This window comes from Equus quagga, chromosome 22 (assembly GCF_021613505.1).
Source record: "Equus quagga isolate Etosha38 chromosome 22, UCLA_HA_Equagga_1.0, whole genome shotgun sequence".
NCBI lineage: Eukaryota > Metazoa > Chordata > Mammalia > Perissodactyla > Equidae > Equus > Equus quagga.
This window is the reverse complement of record NC_060288.1, coordinates 22,608,095-22,635,501: the sequence shown is the minus strand read 5'-3', so window position 1 is coordinate 22,635,501 and position 27,407 is coordinate 22,608,095. Positions and strand designations below refer to the sequence as shown.

Here is a 27,407-nt window from a genome sequence, read left to right as displayed (position 1 = left end):
ACCGTCCATTTTTAAGTGACCAGAGACTTAACCAGAACCACGGAAACAATTGTGCTCTCAGGTAGACAATTTCTATTATTCTGATTGATTCCAAATAACGTATTTTTTAAAAAATTATAGTTTTTACTTTACAAAGAAGCTATTAGTTTATGTTCTAATTGCTTGCATATTGAGAGAGTATAGAAAAAACTGATGTTCTTATATGTGGAAATATTTAAGTGTAAGATATTTTCAAAGCAAAGAGAATGTTGACTGATTTAAAAATGAAAAATAGGCTTGAATATTTTCAAAGCTTTTTTTTTACTTAGGGATTCTGGACCGATGTCACTGGCATTATTTACAATAATTTTCTTTTGCTCAAATCTAGAGGTTTCCCAACTGTTTAATTCCTCTCGACCAATGCTGTTTCCATAATTACCAACAGCACAGGTGGCAAATGAACAATAAACATGATAGTACTTTAGAGATCTCAATTTACAGCTTGTGCCAAGTCCCTGGGCACAAAATGTATAGGAAACCCTTGTTCTTTGTATTGCTAATTGTGTGCTTAGATTTTTCAAGTCAGACTTTTACAAGAAAATCTCTATCACCTTAAATTAAAGTTCGTGCTAAATATGATCTATAACCGTCAGAGTTTTGCATGCATTGCTTTCTCTTTTAGGATGATTTCATTCAGGCAAGCAGCTTATTTCATTTGCTTATTTGCTACAGTTTCCTGCGGTGAGTGGCTTATCTACAAAACATAAAATTAAGGGTGTGTGGGAGAGAATTAAGCAAGACATACTACCCCTGGAGAAGGCTATCGAACACACAGCATTGGGAAGGAGGCAGGCCCTAATAAGTTACACATCCTTTTAATATTGGGAGGCAACTACCACTTCTCAGATGTATCGCTCTAAGACACATCGTGGGAGGGGAGAATGCCTTCCGGCGTGTGTCAACAGAAACTTGTGTTTGGAAATGACTATCTACAAGGCAGATCCTGAAACAATCAGCACTCATTTTTTTCATAAACTTTTTTTTTTGGGGGGGGGGAGATTAGCCCTGAGCTAACATCTGCTGTCAATCCTCCTCTTTTTGCTGAGGAACACTGGCCCTGAGCTAACATCCGTCCGCATCTTCCTCTGCTTTATATGTGGGACGCCTGCCACAGCATGGCTTGCCAAGCAGTGCATAGGTCCACACCTGGGATCTGAACGGTGAACCCCGGGCAGCCGAAGTGGAATGTGCGAACTCAACCACTGCACCACTGGGCTGGCCCCCTATAAACATGTTTTAAAAATCAGCTTTATCTGAATATGTAAAAGAGTGCTAGGCATTTTATATTGTCTGGGTCTAACCCAAGTTTTGTAAGAAGTACAGGGTACATATTTTTATTCTTTTAGGCCACAGGGAACCATTTCAGAAATGAAAGTACCAGGTTTCAATTTAATTTAGTAAACCATCTCTTTGAACAGTTCTTGTTTCAACACCAAGTTTTGACCTTATTTCTCTCTCTATCTTTTCCATCAAATTTTCAGAGAATAAGGATGATCCTGGACACTTTTTTTCATTAATCTTTGTAGAGTGGAGTTTTCTCTGTGTCATCATTATGAGTGGGTTCTGAGTCCATGTTGGCTTAATATTGCTTACCTACCTCTCAGATGTATGGCTAGGAGAAACACTTCTTGGGTAAGGGTTACATTTGAAACAGATATAATTTCTTCAGGAAGAAGCCTTTTTTTTCCCTAATCCACAACTCCCTTCCATGTGGCCCCTCATTCTTAATTGCTCTTCTGAGCCATAATCATTACCATTTACAAATCCACTGAATACTGAGGAGTACAAGCCAGAGACGCTGTGGACCATAGCCATTTCAATTTTATTTTTTGGCCAAAAAAAAAAAAAAAAAAATTCATGATCATGCTAGAAAAATTAGAGGTACAAATAAGTGGAAAATGAGAAACTACATATTTTCTGTAGTCCTATAGTACAGAAATGGCCACTGTTAAAAATCTTTCATTTAGTAATTCAGATATTTTTCTACACACATTTACACATTTAACAAAGATGTTATTAATTACAAATACTTTTTTAACATATTTTCTATTTAAAGCAATCTCTTCATGCAAATAAATATATATCATATTTTTTGGAGCTTAGTATTCTCCTCTGTTCATGGTATTTTTGCTTGCACATTCTTACACACATATTCAATTATTTCTGTGGAATAAATATTGGAAATAAAAATATTAGATACAAAGATGTGAATATTTTTGAAGGTTTTATGAAATGCATCATGACCATTATCTGCCAGAAAGGTTATTCTCAAGTTGACTTTTTCTACCAGTGGGTGAGAGTGATCATTTACCCGACTTAGGCCAACTCTAACCATCAGGTATTGTTTTGTGGCCTGGCATATATTGACCTTTCTGGAAACAATGTCTCAATTTATTTCTGGGAAACCGCTGCCTCCCAGTTTTGGTCCATGCGGTTGTGACCCAGTCAGACCTGAACCAGTAGGTGAGGCACACATCCTGCTGGCTCCATTGCCCTGATCAAAGCCAAAGCTTTGCAATAAGACTTTTGCTTACACTTCCAGAAATAAGACTCAGTTTTTTTTTCACTTGGATTTGAACTATGACAGAATGCTGAGACCTGAGTTTCTGGCACTATCTTCCCACTATGTGGAACTGAAGAGCAAAGGCAACACCAGGAACAGAGCAAATGTTTGAAGAAAACGTTTGTGTCTTGATGGGATCAGCTGAGTGCTGTGTCCAGTTATTCCTGAAGTCGGATCCAACAAAGGCTCTTTGGCTGTGAACCAATACGTGTCATTTGTACTCAAGTCACTTTGAACTAGGTCTTTTTTTATCATTTTCAACCAAAATCAGTACATCAACACTGGTAACTTAAATAATTTTAAATTTTAACTTGCCTATATTTATGATTCTTATCATTTTTCGTATATTTATTGGTTGCTTATATTTCTTTTGGAAATTACCTTTTCATATCCTTTGCCAATTTAAAAAAATGAGAGTCATTTTCGTCTCCTTATTGATTATATGATTTTTTTAACAAGCCTGAATAACTTGCCCAAGGTCCATGGACGCAGGGGTCAGAGTGACATAATATAACATAATATTTCATGTTATGGAATAACTTATGTTACAGTGTTTTCCATACACTCTAGAATACAATACAAACAAGCCTATCATCATCATCATCATCATCATCACCAACTTATGAGAATAAGCAAGAACACCTGTTAGAACTTTCTTTCCAGTCTTCTCCAAAGTTGGTGTACTTTTAGTTGCTCTCTTTCATTGGCTGAGTCACACAGCAATTCACAAAGTTTCTCCTGCAGAATGGGAACTCCCAGACTAGCACCAGCCATTGTTTGTGCCCTAGTTTGTGTGTTGGGATGGGAAGGATAGTTGCTTGATAATTATGAATCAGCCATAAACACCAAATGTCTAAAACACAGGGCATTTTGCAGCTAGCCTCATCACGGGGTCAGTTACTCAGTGTTATGTGTGTTTACGAAATGTAGACCTGTACACTTGGCAACTTGTATTCCCAGAAGCTTCCACATGAAGAGATCTCTGCTCTTTCCAAATATAAACCTTACCCAAGGGCTAGTCATCTTAGCCACACATCTGAGTGGAGGAGAGCTGAACTTGCTGGACTGAGTCCTCATAATAGGGCTAAGAGCCAGAATCCTCAGGGGGTGGGATGGTGCAGAGGAAATTTTAATCTTCAGTGCTTAATGAAATACATGCGGCTACGCAGCCCATCTCCTTAAAGGCAATACAGAAATAGATGTTATTAAAATTGAAGGGTGGCTGCTGCCCTAGGGGATGGACAAGGTTGTCACTGGAATATCCTGTGGTTAATGGACAGATGGCCGACTAAAGCGAATATGTTACCTGAGTTGGAAAAGCTTATTAAGCACACTTTGGAGTGGATCTTTCAAGGTAAACTCAAATTCAGTATAAGAGTAAAGGTAACATGTAATACTCTAATAATGTGTGGGATGCAGGGTACTTTAGAGCTGTGAACAATTCCAAACAGCAAATACATAATTGAAAATGTATCTTCAATATGGCACATGCGTGCATTTGCTTAAGCTGTCTAAAAGATGAGCTTGTAGAAATTGAGCAAATACTTTCTTCTCTGCACTCATTCCTAAAGTAATACATGCCAATAACTGTTAGTTTGCTTGAATTAAACTGAGATGAGGAACAACATTTAACGTTGCACGCTAGAAAAGGGAACAAGAAGGGGAGTCAGAAGAGCTGGGTTTATGTTCCAGGACATTCATTAGCCATGTGGGTCTTGGGCAAGTCTGTATAGCCCTGGGACTCAGTTACTTAACTTGTTTCCTAAAATAAAAAAAAGTCAGATGCTTATGATAAAGACTGTCTCTAGCTTCCCTTACAGAGCTGTTGTGAGAATCCAGTGGGGGTGTTCATTATGAAAAAGAGATCATACATCATTATTATTATTTTCTTTTTGAGGAAGATCAGCCCTGAGCTAACATCTGCTGCCAATCCTCCTCTTTTTGCTGAGGAAGACTGGCCCTGAGCTAACATCCATGCCCATTTTCCTCTACTTTAAATGTGAGATGCCTACCACAGCATAGTGTGCCAAGTGGTGCCATGTCCACACCCAGGCTCTGAACCAGTGGACCCTGGGCTGCTGAAGAGGGATGTGTGAACTTAACCTCTGTGCCACCAGGCCAGTCCCCATACATCATTATTTTTAAGGCATGATATTTTCATTGCATGTTAGGTGACAAGGAGAAACCAAGCTAGGATTGCATTTGGGGGGGAATAATTTATGTACAAATTATTGTGTGATTTAATAAAAATCAACCAAGTGTTTCTTGTTTGTGTTTTGCTGAGGAAAATTTGCCCTGAGCCAACATCCACTGCCAATGTTCCTCTTTTTTCATATGTGAACCGCCACCACAGCAAGGCTGCAAGAGACGAGTGGTGTAGGTCCCAACCCAGGAACAGAACCCAGGCTGCCCAAGTGGAAGGCACTGAACTTAACCACTAGGCCACTGGGGCTGGCCCAACCAAGGTTTTTTATATAGAAGTACCCATAAGATGACTTTAACATCATATATTCTTCAAATAGTCACCTTAATATGTGTCATTCTGCCTCTACAATTAAAGTCATGTGATAAAGATCTTTGGATATTCCTTGGAGGAAACAAAAAGGTTCAGAACACATATATTTCTATTACAATTGTTATTTACATTCATTCCAAATTAATGTTTTTTTTTTCAACGATGACATCACAGGATGCCTGACTCAACTGTATGAAAATACCTTCTTCAGAGGTGGGGATGTAACCGCCATGTACACCCCAAGCGCCCAACACTGTCAGATGATGTGCACGTTCCATCCTAGCTGTTTGCTGTTTAGTTTTCTTCCTGAAAATTCAGCCAATGACATAGACAAAAGGTAAAAGTTGACATTTCGTTATTGGAGCAATTAATCTTTTTCAAACTGGAATTAGTCGTGTGCAAAAAAGTGTAGCATATCACAGGCTTGTTTTGCAAATGGGGTTCAAGGACCAGCTTCATTGGAATCGCCTGGAGTGGTTCTTAACATAAGCAGATTCTTAGGCTGAAGCCCAGACCTGCTGAACCAATGACTCTTGGGCCTGGAAATCTGCATTTTAAACAATTGCTGCATTCACTTAAAGTAGTAGAAGCTAGTTATTTTCTATCCAAGGCCTCAAGGAAAACACTTGAGAATCATTGGGTTAAGAGATTGTCTCAAGAAAGAGTCTAAAAACGGGTGAATATTTCACCTGAACAAGGAAACATACTTGCTGTCTGACTCATGATCACATTTGTGGACAGCACAGTCCTAAGAAAGTATAGCAGAAGGCAAGCATTTTGTTGAGAATGTAATCGAGTAAGATCCAGAGCTTATGACCTTGGAAGAAGGCAGGTGTGAATGGTGCCCAGAGGGAGCCAATTGGAGCACCTATGATTTGCATGGTGTGTGTGTGTGTGTTTGTGTGTCTGTGAATATATGTTAGTAACTGGTAATTTGGAAAAGTAGGAGCACTGGAAAAAGAGTTGGCAATTAAAAATCTTATTAGCTCATAAAGTTGCCTAAGTACAGCCATAGATTCATTTTCTTTGATTTTGATCAATATCCAGAATGAATGTTTCTTCATTGTTCCATTTCTATATCCGTAATTCTTTAGTCTTATCTTCACTCTATTTGAATTTAAAAACTAGGAGTTAGACGATTACATGATAAACTTGTACAGAAAACCCAGACTGTATGTGAGAGGCACCAACTTTTTTTTTTTTTTTAAAGATTTTATTTTTTCCTTTTTCTCCCCAAAGACCCCCGGTACATAGTTGTGTATTCTTCGTTGTGGGTTCTTCTAGTTGTGGCATGTGGGATGCTGCCTCAGCGTGGTCTGATGAGCAGTGCCATGTCCGCGCCCAGGATTCGAACTAACGAAACACTGGGCCGCCTGCTGCGGAGTGCACGAACTTAACCACTCGGCCACGGGGCCAGCCCCAAGAGGGGCACCAACTTTTAAAATAAAGAGTTGAGTCAGGTTCTAGGATCCTTGTGAATAATGAAATTGCGATTAAAGTTGACATGAAAGACAGAAAGAAGTCTTCCATTAGGTGTGGACTAGAAAGAGTTAGTGAAAGAGATGGACATCATATATAGATCCAACTCTCATGACTGATTTAATTTCTCAAGTAAATGAAAGTATTTATAAAAACAATCACCAGGTAGGAACGTAGTTTCCCCAAAAGTTTAGGAACACAAGAGAAATCACTAACTCTTTAATGTGGTTGACCTCCTGTACTTAAAAATGTGAATGTAAAGGAAAACAGTGCTGAAGTTAGGTATCACAAAGACTGTTAGATATTTATGGAATAGACTCTAAGAACGTTCTTTCCAGCAAGTGTCAGGGAAGCTGTACTATTTTCCTTATTCCTGCCTACAGTCATTAGTATATAAAAAACACTATACATTTTCTCCATGTGTGTTTATTATTTGACTTCCTAAGTGAAGCTACTTTCGAATGCAGGTTTGGTTGCTTTTTGAAAGACAGTGTTACAGGAACGCTGCCGAGAGTGTCACGGAGAAGTGCAATTTCTGGACATTCCTTAAAGCAATGTGGTCATCAAATAAGCGGTAAGGTGTGGATTTCTTAGCTAAATTTGAATGAATGATGGGTCCACCTTAGAAAAGCTTCTGCTCAAAGTCTGTACTGCGGTGGACTTTTGGAAGGGAGTGTTCAGAAAGATAGAAGAGATGGGGCAACATTCAGTCAACACATGCTTAACGAGCCTTTGATTTATGAGGTTAGCACTACAGGTAAGATTTTCAGCAGGGGAATACACATCTAAACAGTAGCGTCCCCTTGATTCCAGACACGAATCTTAAAGAGCACACAGAGCTCTCTCTCTCTGTTTCACATGAAGGTAATTTGTACACGAGTGGTTCTTTCTCAGTGGTTCTCAAACAGGGGTGGTTTTGTCCTTCCACTAGGGGGCATTTGGCGTTGTCTGGAGACATTTTTGATTGTCACAACTTGGGGGGATGCTACTGGCATCGAGTGGATAGAGGTCAGAGACGCTGCTAAACGTTCCACAAGGCACAGGGAAGTCCCCACGACAAAGATTTCCTAGTCCCAAATGTCAGTAGTCCGAGGTTCAGAAACCCTGTTAACCCGCCATATCGAAGGACTGGGCTCTGTAAATCTTACTAACAATAATACTTAGAAAAAATGTGAGGACTAGGAGGTCAGGAAACTTAATTCTGATGCTTATTGGTATTAATGTCTTGGGAAACAATTTCCAACCTTATCCTAATAAATTTAAGGTGAATGAACTATTTCTCTAACATGACTGATAGGAAAGCAAAAAGTACTGAAAAGATTCTCTCAACTGATGGGTTGTCGGAACCTTCAAATAACTGTGTTGTGACTGTACATCTTGGCTATTTTACCTTTACTATATACAGTTAATTTTGTAGGTTCAAATTTCAGGTGTTTTTAAAATTTTTCATCCTTTCCTTTCCCATTAACACCACCCCACAATACACACACACTTTGTGCCTGCAGTTTGTATAGCAACTGGTCCTTGGTTATAAACATGGGGGCCTGGCTTAGCTGACATGTAGTTTACTAGGGAAGGAGTATATTTCCTATTTTATAAGATCAAATTTATATCTTAATACAATTTAGTGTAAATTACTCAATTAAGCATTATTTTCAATTGTGGCATCATAGTAAAATTTAAAGAAAAAATAATATTGTGCCTTTCTCAATATGCCTAGTTATTTTTCCCCCCAAAACTTGGTCTACTCACAGAGCTTGCTTTAATGTTCTCTTCCAACTTTCCCCAAATATCTTACATTAAAGTGAAATATTGCTCCGAGGCACGTAAAGTCTCTTGACTCAGGACAAATTTTGGTTTAAAACATTTAGAGGTAGGTTTATAGCTTTTAACTAACCAGAAAGAAAAGTTTTAGTTTGTAAGTATCCCAGCCTGATTTTCAGTCTGTTTCTTTTTCTCACGTGTTGCAGAATGGGAAAGAGATTCCATTTCTATGATCTGCAAACTCCTGTGAGCATGAACCACAGTGAATAATCCACTGCCCTGCCCATCTCAATATATTGTTTTCCTACTAGTTGGTATATTTTCTGTCATCCTCATCATTAAATTTAGTTTTACAACTCCTTCAACTATACCTCTTAGGAGTGGAAAATTACATACAATAGATTATGGTTTATACTGCTGGTTTCCTTAGCCAAGGGACTAACTAACAAACTGGAGTCTTTAAGAAAAAGAGCCTAACTCATAAATTTGGTTCACTGTCTGTTAGAAGAATTATCTATATTTTTTTAATATAAGATAAATTTCAATTAAAATGGTGCTTAAGTGGAATTTAATAAAAATTTAAAGCAAGAGTGGAAATGGCTTCCTCCACAAAAACTCTACATTTTATGGTAATGATTTGACACACAGTTGTCAATGACTAGTCTTACAGATGCAATTCGCAATCAGACAGGTGTAGTTGACAGCTGAGAAATAAGCAAGGAGATGAGAAGCTCCTTCAGTCAAGACAAGAGGTCGAAAGGGTGTCAGCTTGTTTAATAATGCAAATCCCTAGCGCTCACCATCAGGGTCCTCATTAATGCCTTATCTTCCATGGCTCATTGATAATTTCAGTGTGAAATATTACCTGTACTGCTGCACACACCTTGCAGGGTTTTTTTTCTTTTGGTGAGGAATACTGTCCCTGAGCTACATCTGTTGCCAATCTTCCTCTTTTTTGCTTGAAGAAGATTGTCACTGAGCTAACATCTGTGCCAATCTTCCATTTCTTGTATGTGGGATGCCGCCGCAGCATGGCTTGATGAGCAGTGCGTAGGTCCATACCAGGGATCCAAACCCATGAACCTTGGCTGGCAAAACTGTGTGCAAACCTAACCACTATGACACTGGGCGGGCCCCAGGCGCCTTGCAGTTTTGGAAACAAAATAATCCCTTTTCCATGCTAATGCCCTGAAACATATTGGAATGTATTTATTTCAAGCAGAGTTTGATAATTTAGTAATGTAATAAAACTTCTATATCCCCTAATAAACAGGGAAGTTGCCCCAATCAAAATATTGTCCTTCAAAACTGTCCTGCTCAAATTGATGATGTACTTCTGGAAGGGAAACTGACTGAATTTGTCCTACTGTTTTATTTGTACAGCTTGCCACCAAGACATTTATAAAGGAATTGATATGAGAGGAGTCAATTTTAATGTATCTAAGGTTAATAGTGTTGAAGAATGCCAAAAAAGGTGCACTGATAGCATTCACTGCCAATTTTTCACATACGCCACGCAAACATTCGCCAGTGCGGAGCACCGGTGAGTAAAATTTATGTGTTCTTTCTGATGGTACTTTTAGGATTTAATTGTGTTCTTCATGATCTCTTTTCCTTTTTGTCGTACTGAAAACCAATCAGGGCATTTAAACCTAACATCTCTCCTTACTTACTCAATTTTGGTGTCATTTTTCTTGAAGAGAATAATTTCCATTTGGACCACAGGCAGGCTATGCTTGTGAATTGAGGGCTTAGTAGAATAATGTCTCCCACCTCATTCTTGCCCTAACCATCCCTCTGCAGAGGGGAAAGATGTCTATTTGGTTAATAATACAAACTCCTAACCACTCATTGTGAAAGTTATTGTTCTGATTGCTTTGTTTATTTTCCACTGACCATGGATCATTTCAATGGGAAATGGACAGCTGCATGCACCTTGCAGTTTAGGAAGCAAAGTAACCTCTTTTCTTCACATTCAGGAACAACTGTCTATTAAAACACAGTCCAGGAGGAACACCCACCAGTATAAAGGTGCTGGCTAATGTGGCATCTGGATTCTCACTGAAGCCCTGTGCACTCTCACAAATTGGTAATTACATGGCTCCTATTTCACTATGTGAGGGTAGTAGGCAGAATAAGAATCTCCAATGATCTCCACATCATAATTTCTGGAACCTGTGAACACCTTACCTTACACAGCAAAAGGGGCTTTGTAGATGTGATTCTTAAGGATTTCGAGATGGGAGATTATTCTGGATTATGTGAATGGTCTCAGTGTAGCCACAAGCGTCCTTAAAAGAAAAAGGAAGACAGAAGCGTTAGTCAGAGAGCGAGCGAGATTTGAAGATGTTACACTGCTGGCTTTGGAGATGGAGAAAAGGTCCTTGCAGGTGGCTTCTAGAAGCTGGGCTAGGACCCCTCTGTGGATGACTGGAGAGTGGCAGCAGTGCATCTCTTTTCCTATTTGTTCCCTCTCTCTCCCAGCACACTCCCCATGGTGTGTACCAGATTTATTGGTTCAAATTTACTGATTATTTAATTTTTCATATTCATACTTGTTTTTTAAATATATTTTCTCTCTCTTTCTTCACGTTCTCCATTTGGCAAGACATCATTTCCGTACTTCTCTTCAGTTCTGTAGACATGGTTTCCTTTAGTTCTTTGAACATATTTAGAATAGCTGACTTCAAGTCTTTTTTGGCTAGCAAATCCAACGTTAGTGCTTCCTCAGCAGTGGTTTATACTGACTGCCTTTTTTCTGTGTATGAGTCATACTTTGTTGTTTCTTTGCATGGCTTATAATTTTAAGCAAAAAGAAAATTAGACCTCTGAAATAATAGCACGTGGCAATTCTGGAAATCAGATGCCCTCCTTCCCCAGACTTTGCTCTTGTTACTGCTTTTTGTCACTGTTGCTGTTTGTTTGGTGGCTTTCCTGAGCTCGTTCTGTAATGCATTTAGGCTATGTTGTATGTGGCCACTGATGTCTCTGTGTGGTTTTCTTAGTAGTTAGCCAATGACTGGACAGAAATCTCCTTCAATGCCTGGAACCAATAACTCTCCCAGCCTTTGACAAGGGGTTTTTTTGTGAGTGTTAGGGCATGCTTTCAGTGTTTCGGTAGGCATCTTACAACTTCGCCTTGACCTTTACTTTCTGCTGACACAGAACTCACAGAGCTTGGTGTCAGCCAGCAGTGAGAGCTTAAGGCTTTCTCAGATCTTTCATGGGCACGTACGCAGCCCTGGTCACATATACAACCCATACATGCACATGACCTTCTAGATTCCCAGGAATTCAGAGATTCACACCTTCCCCCTGCCCCCACCATGGAAATCTCTTTCTCTTGGCTTTCCATGTAAGATTTTTATTGGTTTGCTCTTTCCCCCACTGTTATTGCTGCCTTAGGCAGCTGCCATGTTACACAATTGCCACAATTTTTTTTTTTTTTTGACAAACACTTCCAAGGAAAAGGCCGTTAACATTGAGAAAGTTCTGAGTCATGTCAGGTAAACTCAGTCCTTGTGAGTGGGATTTTCCTGAGAACTTCCAGACAGATCAAATAATGACCACTAACTGGGGATGGGGCTTTGGTGTAGCTCAACCCCATTCTGCCCCCTCTAGTGGCTGCTCCTCAAAGACTGCTGGTTGTCACCATGATTGCGGGGCTGTTTTCCATGCTTTCCTGGAGCTGGGAGAGGGGGATGGGAATAGGGCAAGGTAAAATGCCACGAAACTCACTATTCTTACTGAGATTCAGTTGTTTTTCTTGAATTAACATTTCCTGGACTGTAATTAACCTCTGGTTAATTTCTAGAGTTCTGAAAATGTTGAATTTGGCAATTTTGCCAGTGCTCTCATTTCTTTTACGGAGGAAAGGATTTTCGGGGCTTCTGCCATTCCTACAAACATCCTGTGGTGCTTTTCATAAACAAAACAAAACAAACAAACTAGCTTTAAAAAAGAAAATGGTCTCAGAACAAGGTGGCTCCTGTCCTTTTGTCATCTGGACAGGTCACACTGTGGCTGAAACGTTGCATTCCACATTTTGAATGGAGCAATGGAGAGTTGGAACATTTATTGCAAAAGATGGTAACCAGGATGGAAAGATACGTAGACTTAACGTAAAATAAAAAATGGTTAAAGGGGCAAGTTAAAGACGTTTAACCTGAAAAAGAGTCAGGAGGACTCTCTTCCTTTTTGGTTTTTGAAGGGCTGTCGTTGGGAAAGGGATTTGACTAATCTGTGTGGTTCCATAAGGCAGATCTAGGTAGAGGCTACTATGAAGAAAATAAGAAAAAAATTCCTAATGCCTAGAATGGTCCAGAAAAGAATTAGGCCTTGTCATGAGGTAGCAAGCTCTTTATCACTGTAAATGTCTAAGTAGAAGTTGAGCAACTTGTCAGGGATGTCCTTGAGAGGATGTAGTTGTAGGTTGGCATGGATGACCCATAAGTTCTCTTCCAGTTTCAAGAGTCTATGTTTTTTAAAAAAGGTTTAATTATTTGTGTCCTAATTTCCTAGACTGCCCATATGAAATATTATGTTATAGTGGGTCCTCTCTCTTGGTCCAGCGACGCTCATTTAAGTTAGGATTCTTTTTGTCCTTCCCATAATTGCTATCGCTATTCCTTAAGCTTCCATAATTTTAATAGAATTCATGTGTTATCAAATTGAGTAACCTCAGGAAACAATATAAACACAAATAAAAATGGAATTATGAAACATGATTATATAAGGAGGATGAACGTGGATTTTCTCCTATTCTAATTTCAGTGGGCCCATGGCATTTTTGTCAGCTACCTGATACTTTTTAAAATTCTTTTCATTAAAATCTTTTTCATAATATTCAGAAAAAAGTTAACACAAAACTTCGTGTTCCTCAGACCTGGCATTCAGGGTCAAGGTAATGTAAACAGAATATGAACACATGCTGGAGAACCTAAACATTTTGCACTCATTGGCAAGGGGAGGTAGGGGCATAGATTGACCTATTTTATTTCTCTGACATATAAACCTGTCTTTTATCAAAGTTAGATCAATTTTTCCCTCTTCTAAATGGCCAACAACAAGTTTGGGGATATTTTAACAGACAGTTTTTTCACCTAGGATGTTGAGTGTTATGAAAAATAGTCATAATTTCTTATTATTATTAGTTATGATGACAAATTACAGGCACATTTCACATCATGTCATTTACTGAGGAACAACTTCACTCTGTGAGTTCACAGGTTGCCACATGGACATGTTCCAGCATCTCGCATTCTCAGACGTGGATGTGGCCAGAGTTGCCACTCCGGATGCTTTTGTGTGTCAAACCATTTGCACCTATAATCCCAACTGCCTCTTCTTCACGTTCTATACAAACGCGTGGAATATAGAATCACGAAGGTCAGTACAAATGTGTAACGTGTGCTGCTGTCCTGTCAAGAGTTTAATTTTATCGTCCAGACTTTAATTTTATCGTTTGAGTTTTTTAAAAGTTTAGTGCATTCCTGTCAAAACACTTGAACCCACAGATTAAGTGGGTACTTTTCTGCCAGGTACAGATTAGTTAAGAGATTAGCAGATTTTTCTACCTACCTTCTCTTACTTAAACCTACCACCGAACTCATGAAACAACAGCCATAGAAAAGGAAGGATCTGATGCCTTTCTTACTGATCTTAGTGTTTTGTGTTAGCTTGAAGTATGAACCGCTCTCTGGCAGCACATCCTTTAAGCTCGTTGGTTCTAATTCCTCTGTCTCAGAAACTGGAGCCCTGTTTTTCCTGATCAAGGCTCTGATTGGACCTCCTCACCCTCAGATAACTCACCCTTTCCTTTATAAACAAGCTGGAGCTAAGAGAAGGGTATATGGTTACAAAATAGCATCAGCCGCATAAATCCCCAGAATTTGTTCTTTGCTCTTTTTTCTTTTTTCACTTACAACGGGGAACTTGACCATTCTCCTCTTTTCAGGTTATCTGTGCCTATCAATTTTCTTCAGAGGGAGATGTGGCTTGATTTACATTTAATCTCTGTAATTTATGAGAGTCCTGTAGTCTGGGATTTACTTCTTAGTCTGATGTACTTCTCAGGAGAATAAAATTTTCAGGATGCTTTTTTTGTGTGGTATTTTCATATTTGCCTTTAATGCAGTTTTCTTTCTCTCTCTCCCCTTTTTTTAATAGAAATGTTTGTTTCCTTAAGACTTCCCAAAGTGGGACACCGAGTTCCCCTACCCCTCGGGAAAACACCATATCTGGATACAGTCTTTTAACCTGCAAACGAACTTTGCCTGGTAATGTGATTTGATAGTAATATTACCTAAAATATAAATTTTATGGTCTTCTAACGAGCCATAGTGATGAAATAATCCTCAATGTACCAGAAGCTGATGTAAACGTGGTGTATTGCTGTTTTCATTTTATATTTTTTTATGTTTATAATTGGCACAGAGCCTTGCCATTCCAAAATTTACTCAGGAGTTGATTTCCAAGGGGAAGAATTGAACGTGACCTTCGTTAAAGGAGCGAATGCCTGCCAGGAGACTTGTACAAAGATGGTTCGCTGTCAGTTTTTTACGTATTCTTTACTCCCGGAAGACTGTAGAGGAGAGAAGTTAGTGCACATTTATTTTTCCAAGACAGTTATCAAGACAATTTCATGAACTTTGCTCCTCTGTGAAGGTTTCATTACACTGGTTATTTTGTCTAGGTGTAAGTGTTCCTCACGACTGTCCTTGGATGGCTCCCCAACTAGAATTACACACGGGAGACAAGCGAGCTCTGGTTACTCCTTGAGGTTGTGTAAAAATGAGGACAACTCTGGTGAGTACACTTTACTTTCCTATAAAACTGTAGAAAGATGTCTGTGTTGTTCTGATAGCTTGCTTTGTCTCAGATAGTGGAATTATGGATTTTGTTTTTCTCGGCTGAAGAGGCCTCTGATTCACCTCTAATTCCAACCGTTCCCTTCAACACTCTCTTTCTAGTCTGTGGAACAAAAACAAACCCACGTGTGGTTGGAGGAACCAACTCTACTTGGGGGGAGTGGCCCTGGCAGGTGAGCCTGCAAACGATGCTGACAACTCAGAACCACCTGTGTGGAGGGTCAATCATTGGACACCAGTGGGTCCTAACTGCTGCCCATTGCTTTGATGGGTAAGTTTTGGACATGTCTTAGGCAGAGTCTTATCTTACCTTGTTGTTTTGAAGAATCTATAGTCAATTTCTCAATCATCAAGTCAGTTTATTGATAGAAAGTTTTTTTTTTTAATAAAAGATATTTTAAAGCAGGGATGGTATTCTGAATGTTGAACTAGGGTCTGAGCACTGAATGATCTGATCCGTCAGAACAGAGTGTGCTGTGTTGACAGGACTGATGCTCTGTGGGGATATCACTCTTGCTTTAAAGAATAACTAAAAAATTGTTCCCAATTGTTGCCACCTCCATCCAGCACTCCTCAAAAGTATTCTTTAAAGACTTCTCTTTCAGGCCCATAGAAATTTTACCTGCAGCTTTTTGATTCACACATGCACTGATAATATTAATAGTAAAACAGAAATGTGATAGTTAATTACCATGTATATTTCAATAAATATAATCTGATATAATATTTCTACTTTATCAGGCAAATAGTACATATGGCAGGGTTTTAGAAAACTTAGAATTTGTAGTTAGGCAGAAAGGGGTTTGAGGCACAGCTCTCCCACTTATTAAAGGAATGAATGGCCTTGGGCGATTTGTAAATCTCTTTTAGCCTTATCTCCCTATCTGGAAAATGTGAATAATCATAGTATCTAATTTGTAAGGTTATTGGAAGGATTAAGTGACATGCTTAAAATGCTTAGCACTATATCTGGAACATAAAAATTACTCAAAAAAGGGCCCACCCAGTGGCGCAGAGGCTAAGCACGCATATTCCCCTTCTGCAGCCCAGGGTTCACTGGTTCGGATCCCAGGTGCGGACATGGCACTGCTTGGCACGCCATGCTGTGGCAGGCGTCCTACATATAAGGCAGAGGAAGATGGGCACAGATGTTAGCTCAGGGCCAGGCTTCCTCAGAAAAAAGAGGAGGATTGGCAGCAGATGTTAGCTCAGGGCTAATCTTCCTTGGGAAAAAAAAATTACTCAAAAAATATAAGCTATGATTAAATAAGAAATGTAAAAATGCAGAAAGCATGTCAATAGGGAAAAGAGATACTAAGAGCCCTAACATAAAAGACTCTTGATCACTTCCAAAAAATATTCTTTTTTCCCTAAAATTCCCCTCCTCCCCTGTCTGAAAGGGCAGAGCCTGGGCTACTGTGTTCCAGGACTGAGGATGCTGCTTTCGAAATATAACAGAGTCAGTGGCACAGTTGGACAGGGCAGGGCTCCTCCCTGGTTGCCACATGGCAGCCTGGGCTCCAGTTAGAGGCTGTGCTGCAGATGACATTGTTAAAGAGAAGGCTGTTGATCTGGAAGGAAAGACTCTGTGAAGGGAAATAGTAGATCCCCTTTTTACTAAATGCACCCCAATTTGGAACCAAGAATTTTCTTCTTTTTTTTTCCCCCAGCATCATTGAGATGTAATTGACATACAACATTGTATAGGTTTAAAGTGTACAATGTAATGATGTGATATATGTATACATTCTGAAATGATTGCCATAGTAAGGTTAGTTAATATATCCATCACCTCACATATTTGCAATTTTTTTGTGTGAGTGTGGTAAGAACTTTTAAGATGTACTCTCTTAGCAACTTTCAAATATACAACACAGTATTAACTGTAGTCACCAGGCTGTACATTAAATCCCCAGAACTTACTCGTCTTACAACTAGAAGTGTGTACCCTTTGACCACCTTCATCCATTTCTCACCCCATCACCTCCACCCTGGGGGATGACCCCCAATCTGTTCTGTTTCTCTGAGTTTGGTTTTTTAGAGTCCACACATAAATGAGATCATACAGTATTTGCTTTTTTCTGACTTATTTCACTTAGTGTAATACCCTCGAGGTCCATCCATGTTGTCAGAAATGGCAGGATTTCCTTCTTTTTTTATGGTTTAATAATATTCCATTGCGCACATATACCACAACTTCTTTATTCCAGTCATCTGTCACTTGACACAACCTAAGTTTCCACGTGTTGGCTATTATAAAAAATGCTGCTGTGAACATGGAAGTGCGGACATCTCTTTGAGATAGTGATTTTGTTTCTTTCAGATATACACCCAGAGTGGGATTGTTGTATCATATGGTAGTTATATTTTTAATTTTTTGAAGAAACTCCATGCTGTTTTCCATAGTGGCTGCACCAATTTGTGTTAAGAATTTTCATTCTTTTTTTTTTTTTTAAAGATTAGTACCTGAGCTAACATCTGTTGCCAGTCTTCTTTTTTTCTTCTTCTTCTCCTTCTGCTTCTTCTGCTTCTCCATCTCCTCCTCCTCCTCCTCCCCCTTCTTCTTCTCCCCAAAGCCCCCCAGTACATAGTTGTATATTCTAGTTGTGAGTGCCTCTGGTTGTGCTATGTGGGACGCCGCCTCAGCATGGCTTGATGAGCAGTGCTCGGTCTGCGCCCAGGATCCGAACTGGAGAAACTCTGGGCCACCAAACCCTGAGCACGCAAAGTTAACCACTCGGCCACGGGGCTGGCCCCAAGAATTTTAATTCTTGAAGGCTCCGTGTTATGAGTTTACAAGAGACAATATACTTGGAAATACTGTGATCTAATTGAAAGAAAGCCACTTTGTACCTGATATTTCCATTATTTCCACTAGAGTTTTTTCTGAGCAAGTCTGTCTTGCTCATCATTCACTTAATGATGATAAAAATTTCTGGATCTTTACACAAAATGAGGCTTTATTTTAGCTTATAATTTTGTATTTAGTTTGTGTATATTCATATGTTAAGGAGTTAATTTAAATTTTCATACTTCCCAAAATATAGACGTATTTTAAATAACACTGAAGTCCCTCTAATTTGCCCCATTAGAGAGACTTGTGTAAAATCACTCTAACTTCTCGACAGTTCTGAATTTCATGGAAGTAATTGCTTTCAGGTTTGGTGAAATGAGCAAGATTTTCCCGTGATAAACTACTAGAGTCTTTCCTGCCCGCAGTTTCTCTCAGAATGGGACAGTAACATTCTTGTATTTTTACTTACAGTAAACATCAAATAATTACATAAATGTACCTTTTCAATGTTTTTAACTAAATCTTCAGAGATTCAGTGCTGCTGCTGCTGGTGATGACAAATTGCCAGGAGAAATTAGGTAAGCAAAAATATGTCACATGTAATATTTTCTTCCCAGTTCTTTTGTGAAAGGTAAAGTGAAAGGAAAAAGGACCAATATCAAAGGCCAGTCTTTCTGGTTTCAAATAGATATTTATTTTTCCCTCCTAGGCTCCGCTTCTCGGCTGTTTGGCGCATTTATGGTGGCATTTTACATCTGTCAGAGATAACAAAAGAAACGCCTTTCTCACAAATAAAAGAGATTATTATTCACCCAAATTATAAAATCTCAGAAAATGGTCATGATATTGCCTTAATAAAACTTAAGTTTCCTCTGAATTATACTGGTACGTAGCATATTTAAGGAGAAGCTGTACAGCTGAATTGCATTCATTTAAGCTTTCACATCAACTTGAATGAGAGGGCAGAATCTGGGCAGATTGTCTTTATTTTCTGGTTGGTGGGGTTGGGCTAAAGGCGAGGATTGCCGGGGAAGATAAAACCTGTGACTCGACATAAAATCTCTTCTACTTAAGGGCCAAGAAATGTTAATTAGTTCCTCTGGGTAGGAATACAAGTGCATATACATTATTGAAATAATAGCCATGGGAAATGTCTTTGCCATCGGGAAAGCATGGCTTCTTTTGACAAGAGTGGCAGAATTACCATTGTTTTGGGCATTGGCATACAGTCATGCGCCACATAATGACATTTCGGTCAACGATGGACTGCATATATCACGCTGGTCCCATAAGATTAGTACCATACAGCCTAGATGTGTAGGAGGTTCTACCATCTAGGTTTGTGTCCATACACTCTATGATGCTCGTACAAAGACGAAATTGCCTAACGATGCATTTATCAGAACGTATCCCCGTCATTAAGTGATGCAAGACTGTGTTAGGAATGCATGAGGTCAAGTGGGGCCAGATATAAATTTCCAAGTCTGACTTGAGTAGAGAAGACGTTGATCAGAAGGAGGATCTGGGAAGACAGCAAACTGTGGTTGGAGGTGGTGCCTTTGGAAGGACAATGCTGCACAGTTGCTGAATGCCTGCTGTGTCCATTAACAATTCTGTGACCTCGAGAAAGTTTTTACCTCTTTGCACCTTTAATTTTCTCATCTGTAAAATGGGTATAGTAATCAGCTCATTGGTTTCTTATAATAATTAAGTAAGTCAATAGGTTAAAGCATTTAAAATAGTGCCTGGAACAGTGTAGATACTCTGCTATTACTATTAAATTAAAATTTAATCCAGAAAATTTAACGCCAAAAATGTCAAGTGAAAATGACTCTGATGGTGAAGAATTTCGTTGAATCATTGACCTCAGAAGTTGAGCAGAATGCAAAAGGGTTATTCCTCTTGGTGCTATTCTATAGAAAGAGAATATGGGAAAAGGAAAGTATGGATTTTTAAAGTCAAGATCCACACCTTTATCTAACTAAACTCTAATGTAAAAATTACCTTTCAGAATCCCAAAAACCAATCTGCCTACCTTTCAAAGATGATGCAAATACAATTTATACCAACTGTTGGGTAACTGGATGGGGCTACACAAAGGAAAAAGGTAGAGACGACATTTTAAATATTATTCCTAAAGCAAGTCTTATATGTTAAAGTACGTGGAGAGGATCAGTTGAATTTGCCTCTGTCTAAAATTATATCCAAACTCCCGATCTTTCCAATCTATTCATTTTCAAATATTTTATTCAGTGATTCTTGAGAAGATGTATTTTTGCTTGGGCTTTGAAAAATTTGTAAGGTAAATTTTTAAGCATCTTACTTTATAATAAAGGTCATTCGTTTGACTTCACATAAAGGATTGGTCTCATCTAGGGCTAACAAGCCCACTCAAGCCCCTCGTGTCCTCAGTATTAATAGTGTTCCCATCCCTCAATGCCATTGTTCTCGCCTGGTATTAATGACCAGGAATACAAGCCAGTACACCATTTCTCTTTATGGCAGGCTTTTAATCTTTTTTTTTTTCATGCATCCTTCCTGCAGTCTGATAAAGCCTGTGAAGCACTTCTCTAAAGATGCTTTTAAATGTTTAAATGAAACACATAGAATTATAAATGAAACCAATGAAATTGCAGTACAGTTATCAAAACACTTTTAAAAAGATATGATATAGTAATCCATGTGCTCTTTATTAATATATTAAGTAGCAAGTTGTTCTAATAAGTACCATAAATTTGAACTTGTGATGAGCACAAATGATATTTTCAGTGACCTGCCACAACTGTAGGGTGATTGGAAAATATCTGTGACTTATATTGATGGCAGAGTCATAGGTATGGCTAATAGTCCTGTGTTTGCCTACATTCACAATTAAAGGAAGTCTTGGACTTGAGCTGGAGGTTGGTGAAAATAAAAATGCATTTTTCTCCTATCCAAGTTTATAGACCATGTGAATTCTTTCTGTGAAGAGCCCCTGTTTATGTATACTTGAGCTATTTCAGGTGCCCTTGAGATTTTCAGGAAATAGACTATTCTTTCCAAAATTACATTCTTTATTGACACTATAGGAAATCATATTTGCATAATTCTTTGCAAAAGGAGATAGCTTGCAAGCTCTCTCCATCTTGCCTGTTTCAGTCCTTTATTCAACTAATTCAAAATTTTTGAATTTTGGCCTAGCACCTTGAGGCAGGAAGAAACTAAAAGTAACCTTAACTAAATAAAAAAAAGCTCCTAACCTCTATCCAAGGGGAACCTGGACACTGGTGGAAGTTAAACTATTTGTAAATAAATTGTTCTTTATGGAAAAAACCCACTTGCATGCACTCAAAGGACAAAATACTCCTCTGTTGCCAGAGGTTTGGGGGTTTTTCCCTCAAAAACTCGTATTTTTTTAAATTATCATTTTAAATATATTAAACAAAAACTGAAAGGTAAGAACTTCCCGGCTTTTGGATTGCAGGTAGTAAGAGGGATTTTCAGAGACTTCTATTGAGATGAGAGGATGGCAGAGAGTATGGAAGTAAAATCTTGGGTTAGCCTGGGGTGCTGGGGCTGTCCTAACAGCACACCAGGGGCCAACACAGGGCTCTCTCTCTCTTTCTCTGTGTTTGTGTGTATATCTCTATCTTCTCACTGTTATTATTTTTATCCAAATAATTGACCTTATTGAAAAGTTCATCATTCTGATTTACTTTAAGACTTTAATCTTATTTCCATATTTATTGTATTTCCTATTTCTGAAGTTATATATTGGTTACCTCATAGGTGAAATTCAAAATACCCTGCAAAAGGCAAATATTCCTTTGGTAACAAATGAAGAATGTCAAAAAAGGTATAGAGATCATGAAATAACCAAGCAGATGATCTGTGCTGGCTATAAAGAAGGAGGAAAGGATGCCTGTAAGGTAACGCACTCAATTATGAAAAAACCTACACAATTAGCTACTTGAGAAAATTAATTTCAAAACATATTTTCCATTGTATATTTCATTATAGTTTTAAAAAAAATTTAAGCCAAATGATCTGATAATTTTACAAGTAACCTTTAACAAATTGAATATATATTAGATACATATGTCACAATCTGTGCAGGGGTATGCTACATTTAAGGGGGGACAATTGTACATACAATAATTGTACTAAAATATAAGAGCATTAGATTTATTTGACATGGGGATGATGATGTCAAAATTTTTTTGTTGGAATAAACAGAAAATACAACCGTACGCTATTGAATTAAATCGGTTTCACCATATCCAACAGCTAATTAAACACAAGACACCTGAAGAACTATAAGAAATTGTATGTGTGTGGTGTGCATGGCGTGTGTAGCGTGACTATAGAATTTTAAAGGCATATCTGTTGTAACTTTCTATCATTTTGTTTTTCCACCCGCTCTGACACAGGGGGATTCAGGTGGTCCTTTAGTCTGTAAACACAACGGCATATGGCACCTGGTGGGCGTCACGAGTTGGGGTGAAGGCTGTGCCCGCAGAGAACAACCAGGGGTCTACACTAAAGTTGCTGAATACAGGGACTGGATTTTAGAGAAAACACAGAGCCAGGATGGACAGTCTTTGAAGTCACGAGCATGAAGAAGCTGTATAGACGTGGGGAAGAGCTCAGTTGGTAGCCTAAGTTTTGCAAACTGGGTTCAATTCAAATACTGAACCTTGGGATCCTCATCTGTAAAAACGTGGAGAGTGGTATGTCCCTCGCATCCTTGTCATAAGGATAGAATGAGATCGTGCATCCAAAGCTGCTGAGGGCAACGTCTTGCAAAGGCATGCTGTCAGCCTTCGGTAACGATGCTAATCATGGGAGATAGCAACTGCACATCTTCACAATTGTTTGTTGTGAAATAAAGAGTGTGATTAAAAAGTGTTTTCTTCTGATTGTAAAACAGGATGGAAGATAAGTGACTCCAGATCCTGTGCATGGGATCATTCTAATCTTACTTCTTCCTCTGGAACTTGGTATATCTCAGAGAGAATAATTTCTTCTCTGTGCCTTACTTGCATGCTCATTAAAACTTCCTACTGCCTGCCTCACTTGGGGGGAAGAGCCAATACGCTTGGGTTTTGTTCTGCCAAGTGGAAGGGAAGACACCTATGTAACATTCACATTTCCAAGAAAGAGACGGCTTACCTGAACCTGGAGGAATAGCAGTGTGACTTTTCATTTTGGCCTCCCACCTCGGTTGCCCTGGCGGAGCTGCAGGGCTCCAGGCTGGCCATGCAGAGGAGGCCTCTGGGGCTGAGGTCGTCTGATTGCGGCTCATCCCACAGCCTTCTTGGGGGGACAAGGGGCTTCAGTGCATGGTGGGCTCTGCAGTAGTAATTCAAGGAGCGTTGGTAGGTGTAAAGTAGTTCCTAAAATTCAGTCTTGTAAATTCATGGCAGTAGGACAAAGCCCTGAAATGAATGATATAAATCCTTATACGACACAAATTCCAAACTTGACGGTGATTTTCACAACTGATACCCGGTGGTTGGATTTGGTTCGGTCAAGCTGACTTAACATTTACACAGAAGTGACCATTTACAAAATATTGTGTAAATTAAGTAGAAAAACAGAAAAGAGAAGTTTCTAAAAGAGATTGAGTTTTTCCTTCCTTATTCAAAGACACACTGAGTGGCAGAAGGGGCTAAAGATGGAGTGAGCTGAAGGAAGACCATGAGGCCTGGGTTATTCACAGACCACACAATAGGAAACTGAAGAGTTAAGAGTTTATTCCAGAAGTAAATTCTCCAGATTTTGTAAAATCTGGCTGGATTCCATGAAATGATTAAAAGTAAACACAATTTCAACTTTTACTTTTGCATGCAATAAAGATATTGGTCTTTGTTCTGTGTGGGTGTTGTTTTATATTTAAAAGGAAAAAAGTGTTTTGCAGTGAAAATCTTTTATCTCCAGCTTTTAGTGTTGATAATTTGAAAGGGTGTTTGAACAGGACTTTGGAGTGTTTGCAGGGTAACCCTCGGGCTTTCGTTGATCGGGAAATGACCTGGTTTGGGCAAAACCGAGAAGAGAGTTTTGAAATGTGGAATTCCCCTGGGGTATGGAATGGTCATTTTAAAGTCGCCAACTGGAGCTAGTGGTACTGGAATGGTCTCTTTATTACTCTCCATGTCTTCGGGTAGAGGGATGAACTGAGGGGCCCTTCACACAGGGAGAGCCTCGTAGGACTGAGGACCATGTAAGAGGCTAATAAGGAAAGAGCTGGAATGACTTCACCGTCACGAGGAAGAGGCAGGGGTCTCCCGTAGTGGCATCCAAGACAGGCTGGTGGCAGTACCAAGCTTGGAAGCTGGCACTGCTCTTCCCTATGACCACAGCTCATGTTCCTGTGGCATGCACAGCACGTCTACACATCTGATTCGAGTTAGCCAAGGGCTCCAACATCTGTCTCATTTATTGCCAAGGTGTGGGAAACCCCTAATATCAATTAAACGTTTTACTTTAATTATTATTTATCTCTTTCTGCTCACTAAACTGTGAGCCACTTTGAAGGAGACTCTCTTTCTCTCGCTCTCTCTTTATTTTTTGGTGAGGAAGATTGGCCCTAAGCTAACATCTGTTGCCAATATTCTTCCTCCCCTCACCCCACTGCCAAAGCCCCAGTACATAGTTGTGCATCCCAGTTGAAAGTCATCCTAGTTCTTCTATGTGGGATGCTGCCACAGCATGGCTTGATGAGCAGTGTGTAGGTCTGCGCCCAGGATCTGAACAGGTGAACTCCAGGCCGCCAAAGCAGAACGCACAAACTTAACAACTTGGCCACGGGGCCAGCCCACAAAGGAGACTCTCTTTTATTCATATGGCTTATAAATGGGCATTCAGTAAATGCCTGATACTGACTACATCTTTATTCTTAAGTGGAGGCAATGGAGGCTCAAAGAGGTAAAAGATTAGCTTGAGGTCACTGGCAAGGATAGAGCCGGGACTAAACTTAGCACTCATAGCCCAGATTATAGCCTATATCATGTTGCCTCATATTATGAGAAGGAGAAAAGATGACATCTAAGGCACTGGTTCTCAACTGGAGACAATTTTACCCTTGATCCCCATCCAGGGGACATTTGCAACATCTAGAGACATTTTGGGTTGTTGTACCTTGGTGAAGGAGTGCTGCCGGCCATCTAGTGGGGAGACAGCAGGGATGTTAAACATCCTACAGTGCACAGGACAGCCCCCACAACAAAGAATTATCTGGCCTAAATAATGCCAGGGTCGAAAGACTCTCATCTAAAGCCAGCATTAACACCTTACTGTGAAAAGGGAGATATTTCAGGAACAGCAAGAAAGGGGTTGTAGGACGTGGGAGGCTGTGCACGTTTTCCAAGCAAGCCTTGATGAGAGAGAAGTTTCCAAGAGACAGTGGACTGTGGCTGTGACTGAGAAAGGGGTCTCCACCACCAGTACGCCTATGTGGTTTTCCCTGTCCCAGAAAGATTTTGGGTCACCAATGCTCCTAATTACTGGCTTGCACTTGGGTCTCTGTAGACTAAATTCTGGATTCTTCCTGAGATTTTTGGCTAGTAATTTTCCATTTTTATTAGGTTTCAAAAGCATTTTATTTCACTGGGGAAAAAAAAAAAAACTTTACCTTTAAGACAGAAGTAGTTGACATCAGAATTCTAAACTGTGATGGCATTAGTTGAAAAGCGTTTTTAGAATGCCATCAGTTTGAAAGGAAGGTCTATTTAATCTCAAAGAGTTTCTATGCCGTTAAGACTCTTATTCTACTTGTATTTGAATAGACAACAATGTTTTGGAATCCTCATATTATTTCAAAGGCTTTAGAGATTTCATTAGCTAGCTAAACCAAACTTGGGAAAATATTATTTGGTTTCCCAAGAAAGTATTTCTCTCGTTGGAGTCTTTCTGTTTCTGTCAATAGGGTTAGAGAGTTGTCATTATAGTCTTTTTATTGGGGCTTTAGGATAGAGATGGGGTTTCATGGAGAAACAATACAGGGATGTAAAGACCTTATATAATTTCACATATCAGTTTTCCATGAAACCCTGTCTTGGCATAAATTTGCCCTTCTACCTTTGAGCTTCATAAAAAGGAGTTCATCATAAATATGTGCTTTGTGTGTACTGGAATGTGCTTGATTTTAATGGGAAAACTCAAGAAAGCAACTAAAGACTCTTTATGCCAAATAGGTTATGATACTGGCAATAGATTAAATAAAAATATTTGAATAGCTGCCTTCCAGATAGAATGTCACAATAGTTCCTTAGCACTTTGCATAAAGACTTTTTCTAAGTTCAAAGCCCCCTTGCTTTTCTGTTCTGTGGAACAAAAAGCTGGCTTCTCTCTTCTCAAAAATTCTTCAATTAGTTTATAGCGGGCTAAGCCTCAAATTTACTTTTATGCACTGCCTCCTTCAGTAAGGTCTCTCTTTTTCCCCATATTTCCCTTTCTGTGTGAGATTTGAAAGGGCTGTCCAGCGTTCCTAATCTTCCATCATCTTTCTCCATAGGCATCTGGCCACCAGAGACTGAGTATTCCACACCTTCAGAAACTATTCAGATAATGGCAACATTATTAGGATAGACATTAAGATTATCACCACTGTCTCCAAATAGTGAAATCCTCAAGTAAACTGGGGACATTTTCTAGGTTTGGATGATGACACTCATGTTAGCACATTCTCCCTCCACCAAGTACAATCTTTCCCTTGGGAGCTCTAGCTTCAGCAAGATCTCGTGGCGGGACAAATGCAATTTTATTCCTCCTTTGTCTTCAGAATATTTTTTAAACTTATGATTCCATTTTTAAACGAAGATCTTATTTTTTCTTTTCTATGGAAAATTAGGGTCCTTCTCTGAACCATAAAATTATCTTTCTCTAAAATTTATTTAAATTAGACACATTAAAACATACGGCGTGTTCTTTTAGTTTTTCTTTCTTTTAGGTTTCCAGGGGACCACGAAGAAATCCTTAGGGCTAGTTAGTGTCTAACGGTATCAATGAGGAACCTGATGCCCAGAGAGATAAAGCAAGTTGGCCAAGGACTCACAGGTAGCCGTTTATAGTGTAGGAGGCTAGTTTCTGCTCAAGTTACAGGACTAGTAAACCAATGAATAGATCTGGTAACGGAGGACACCCATCATCATGCGTTCCCTAGAACTTTTAGCCCTTCAAGGTCAACGGGGAGGCTCATAACAGCAATTTAATTAGGTGAGATCCAGAAAAATATTTCACAAGCTTTCCTCTGTATGAACTGCAACAGTAGGGGGCGCCCTCCAGGACAAAGGAAATTAACCTGTTGTTTTACGATTGCTTGTCATCCATCCCACAGCTGGACGTGTCACTTCCTAACTCATTTGTGTCTCAGTTTCACCGAAATCTAAAGAAAGCTATGAAAGA

General features: G+C 39.2%; 1 protein-coding gene across 1 annotated transcript; it reads left to right on the top strand.

Moving 5' to 3' along the window:
- Positions 1-31: 31 nt before the first annotated feature.
- KLKB1 (kallikrein B1) lies at positions 32-23,837 on the top strand. The gene is made up of 15 exons (XM_046648802.1): positions 32-61; positions 662-720; positions 5,292-5,454; positions 7,064-7,170; positions 9,744-9,903; positions 10,340-10,449; positions 13,589-13,748; positions 14,529-14,638; positions 14,796-14,958; positions 15,055-15,167; positions 15,332-15,500; positions 18,733-18,908; positions 20,035-20,130; positions 21,792-21,931; positions 22,433-23,837. Exons 2-15 carry the CDS (start codon positions 663-665, stop codon positions 22,619-22,621), a joined length of 1,914 nt encoding a protein of 637 aa, XP_046504758.1. The 5' UTR covers positions 32-61; position 662; the 3' UTR covers positions 22,622-23,837.
- The last annotated feature ends 3,570 nt before the right edge of the window (positions 23,838-27,407 follow it).

Excerpts from the sequence above, each read along its gene's own strand:
- KLKB1 (XM_046648802.1), top strand. The coding sequence starts at position 663 with ATGATTTCATTCAGGCAAGCAGCTTATTTCATTTGCTTATTTGCTACA. Across the intron at positions 5,455-7,063 it reads GCCAATGACATAGACAAAAG|GTTTGGTTGCTTTTTGAAAG; the intron begins GTAAAAGTTGAC and ends TTTCGAATGCAG. Across the intron at positions 15,168-15,331 it reads TAAAAATGAGGACAACTCTG|TCTGTGGAACAAAAACAAAC; the intron begins GTGAGTACACTT and ends CTCTCTTTCTAG.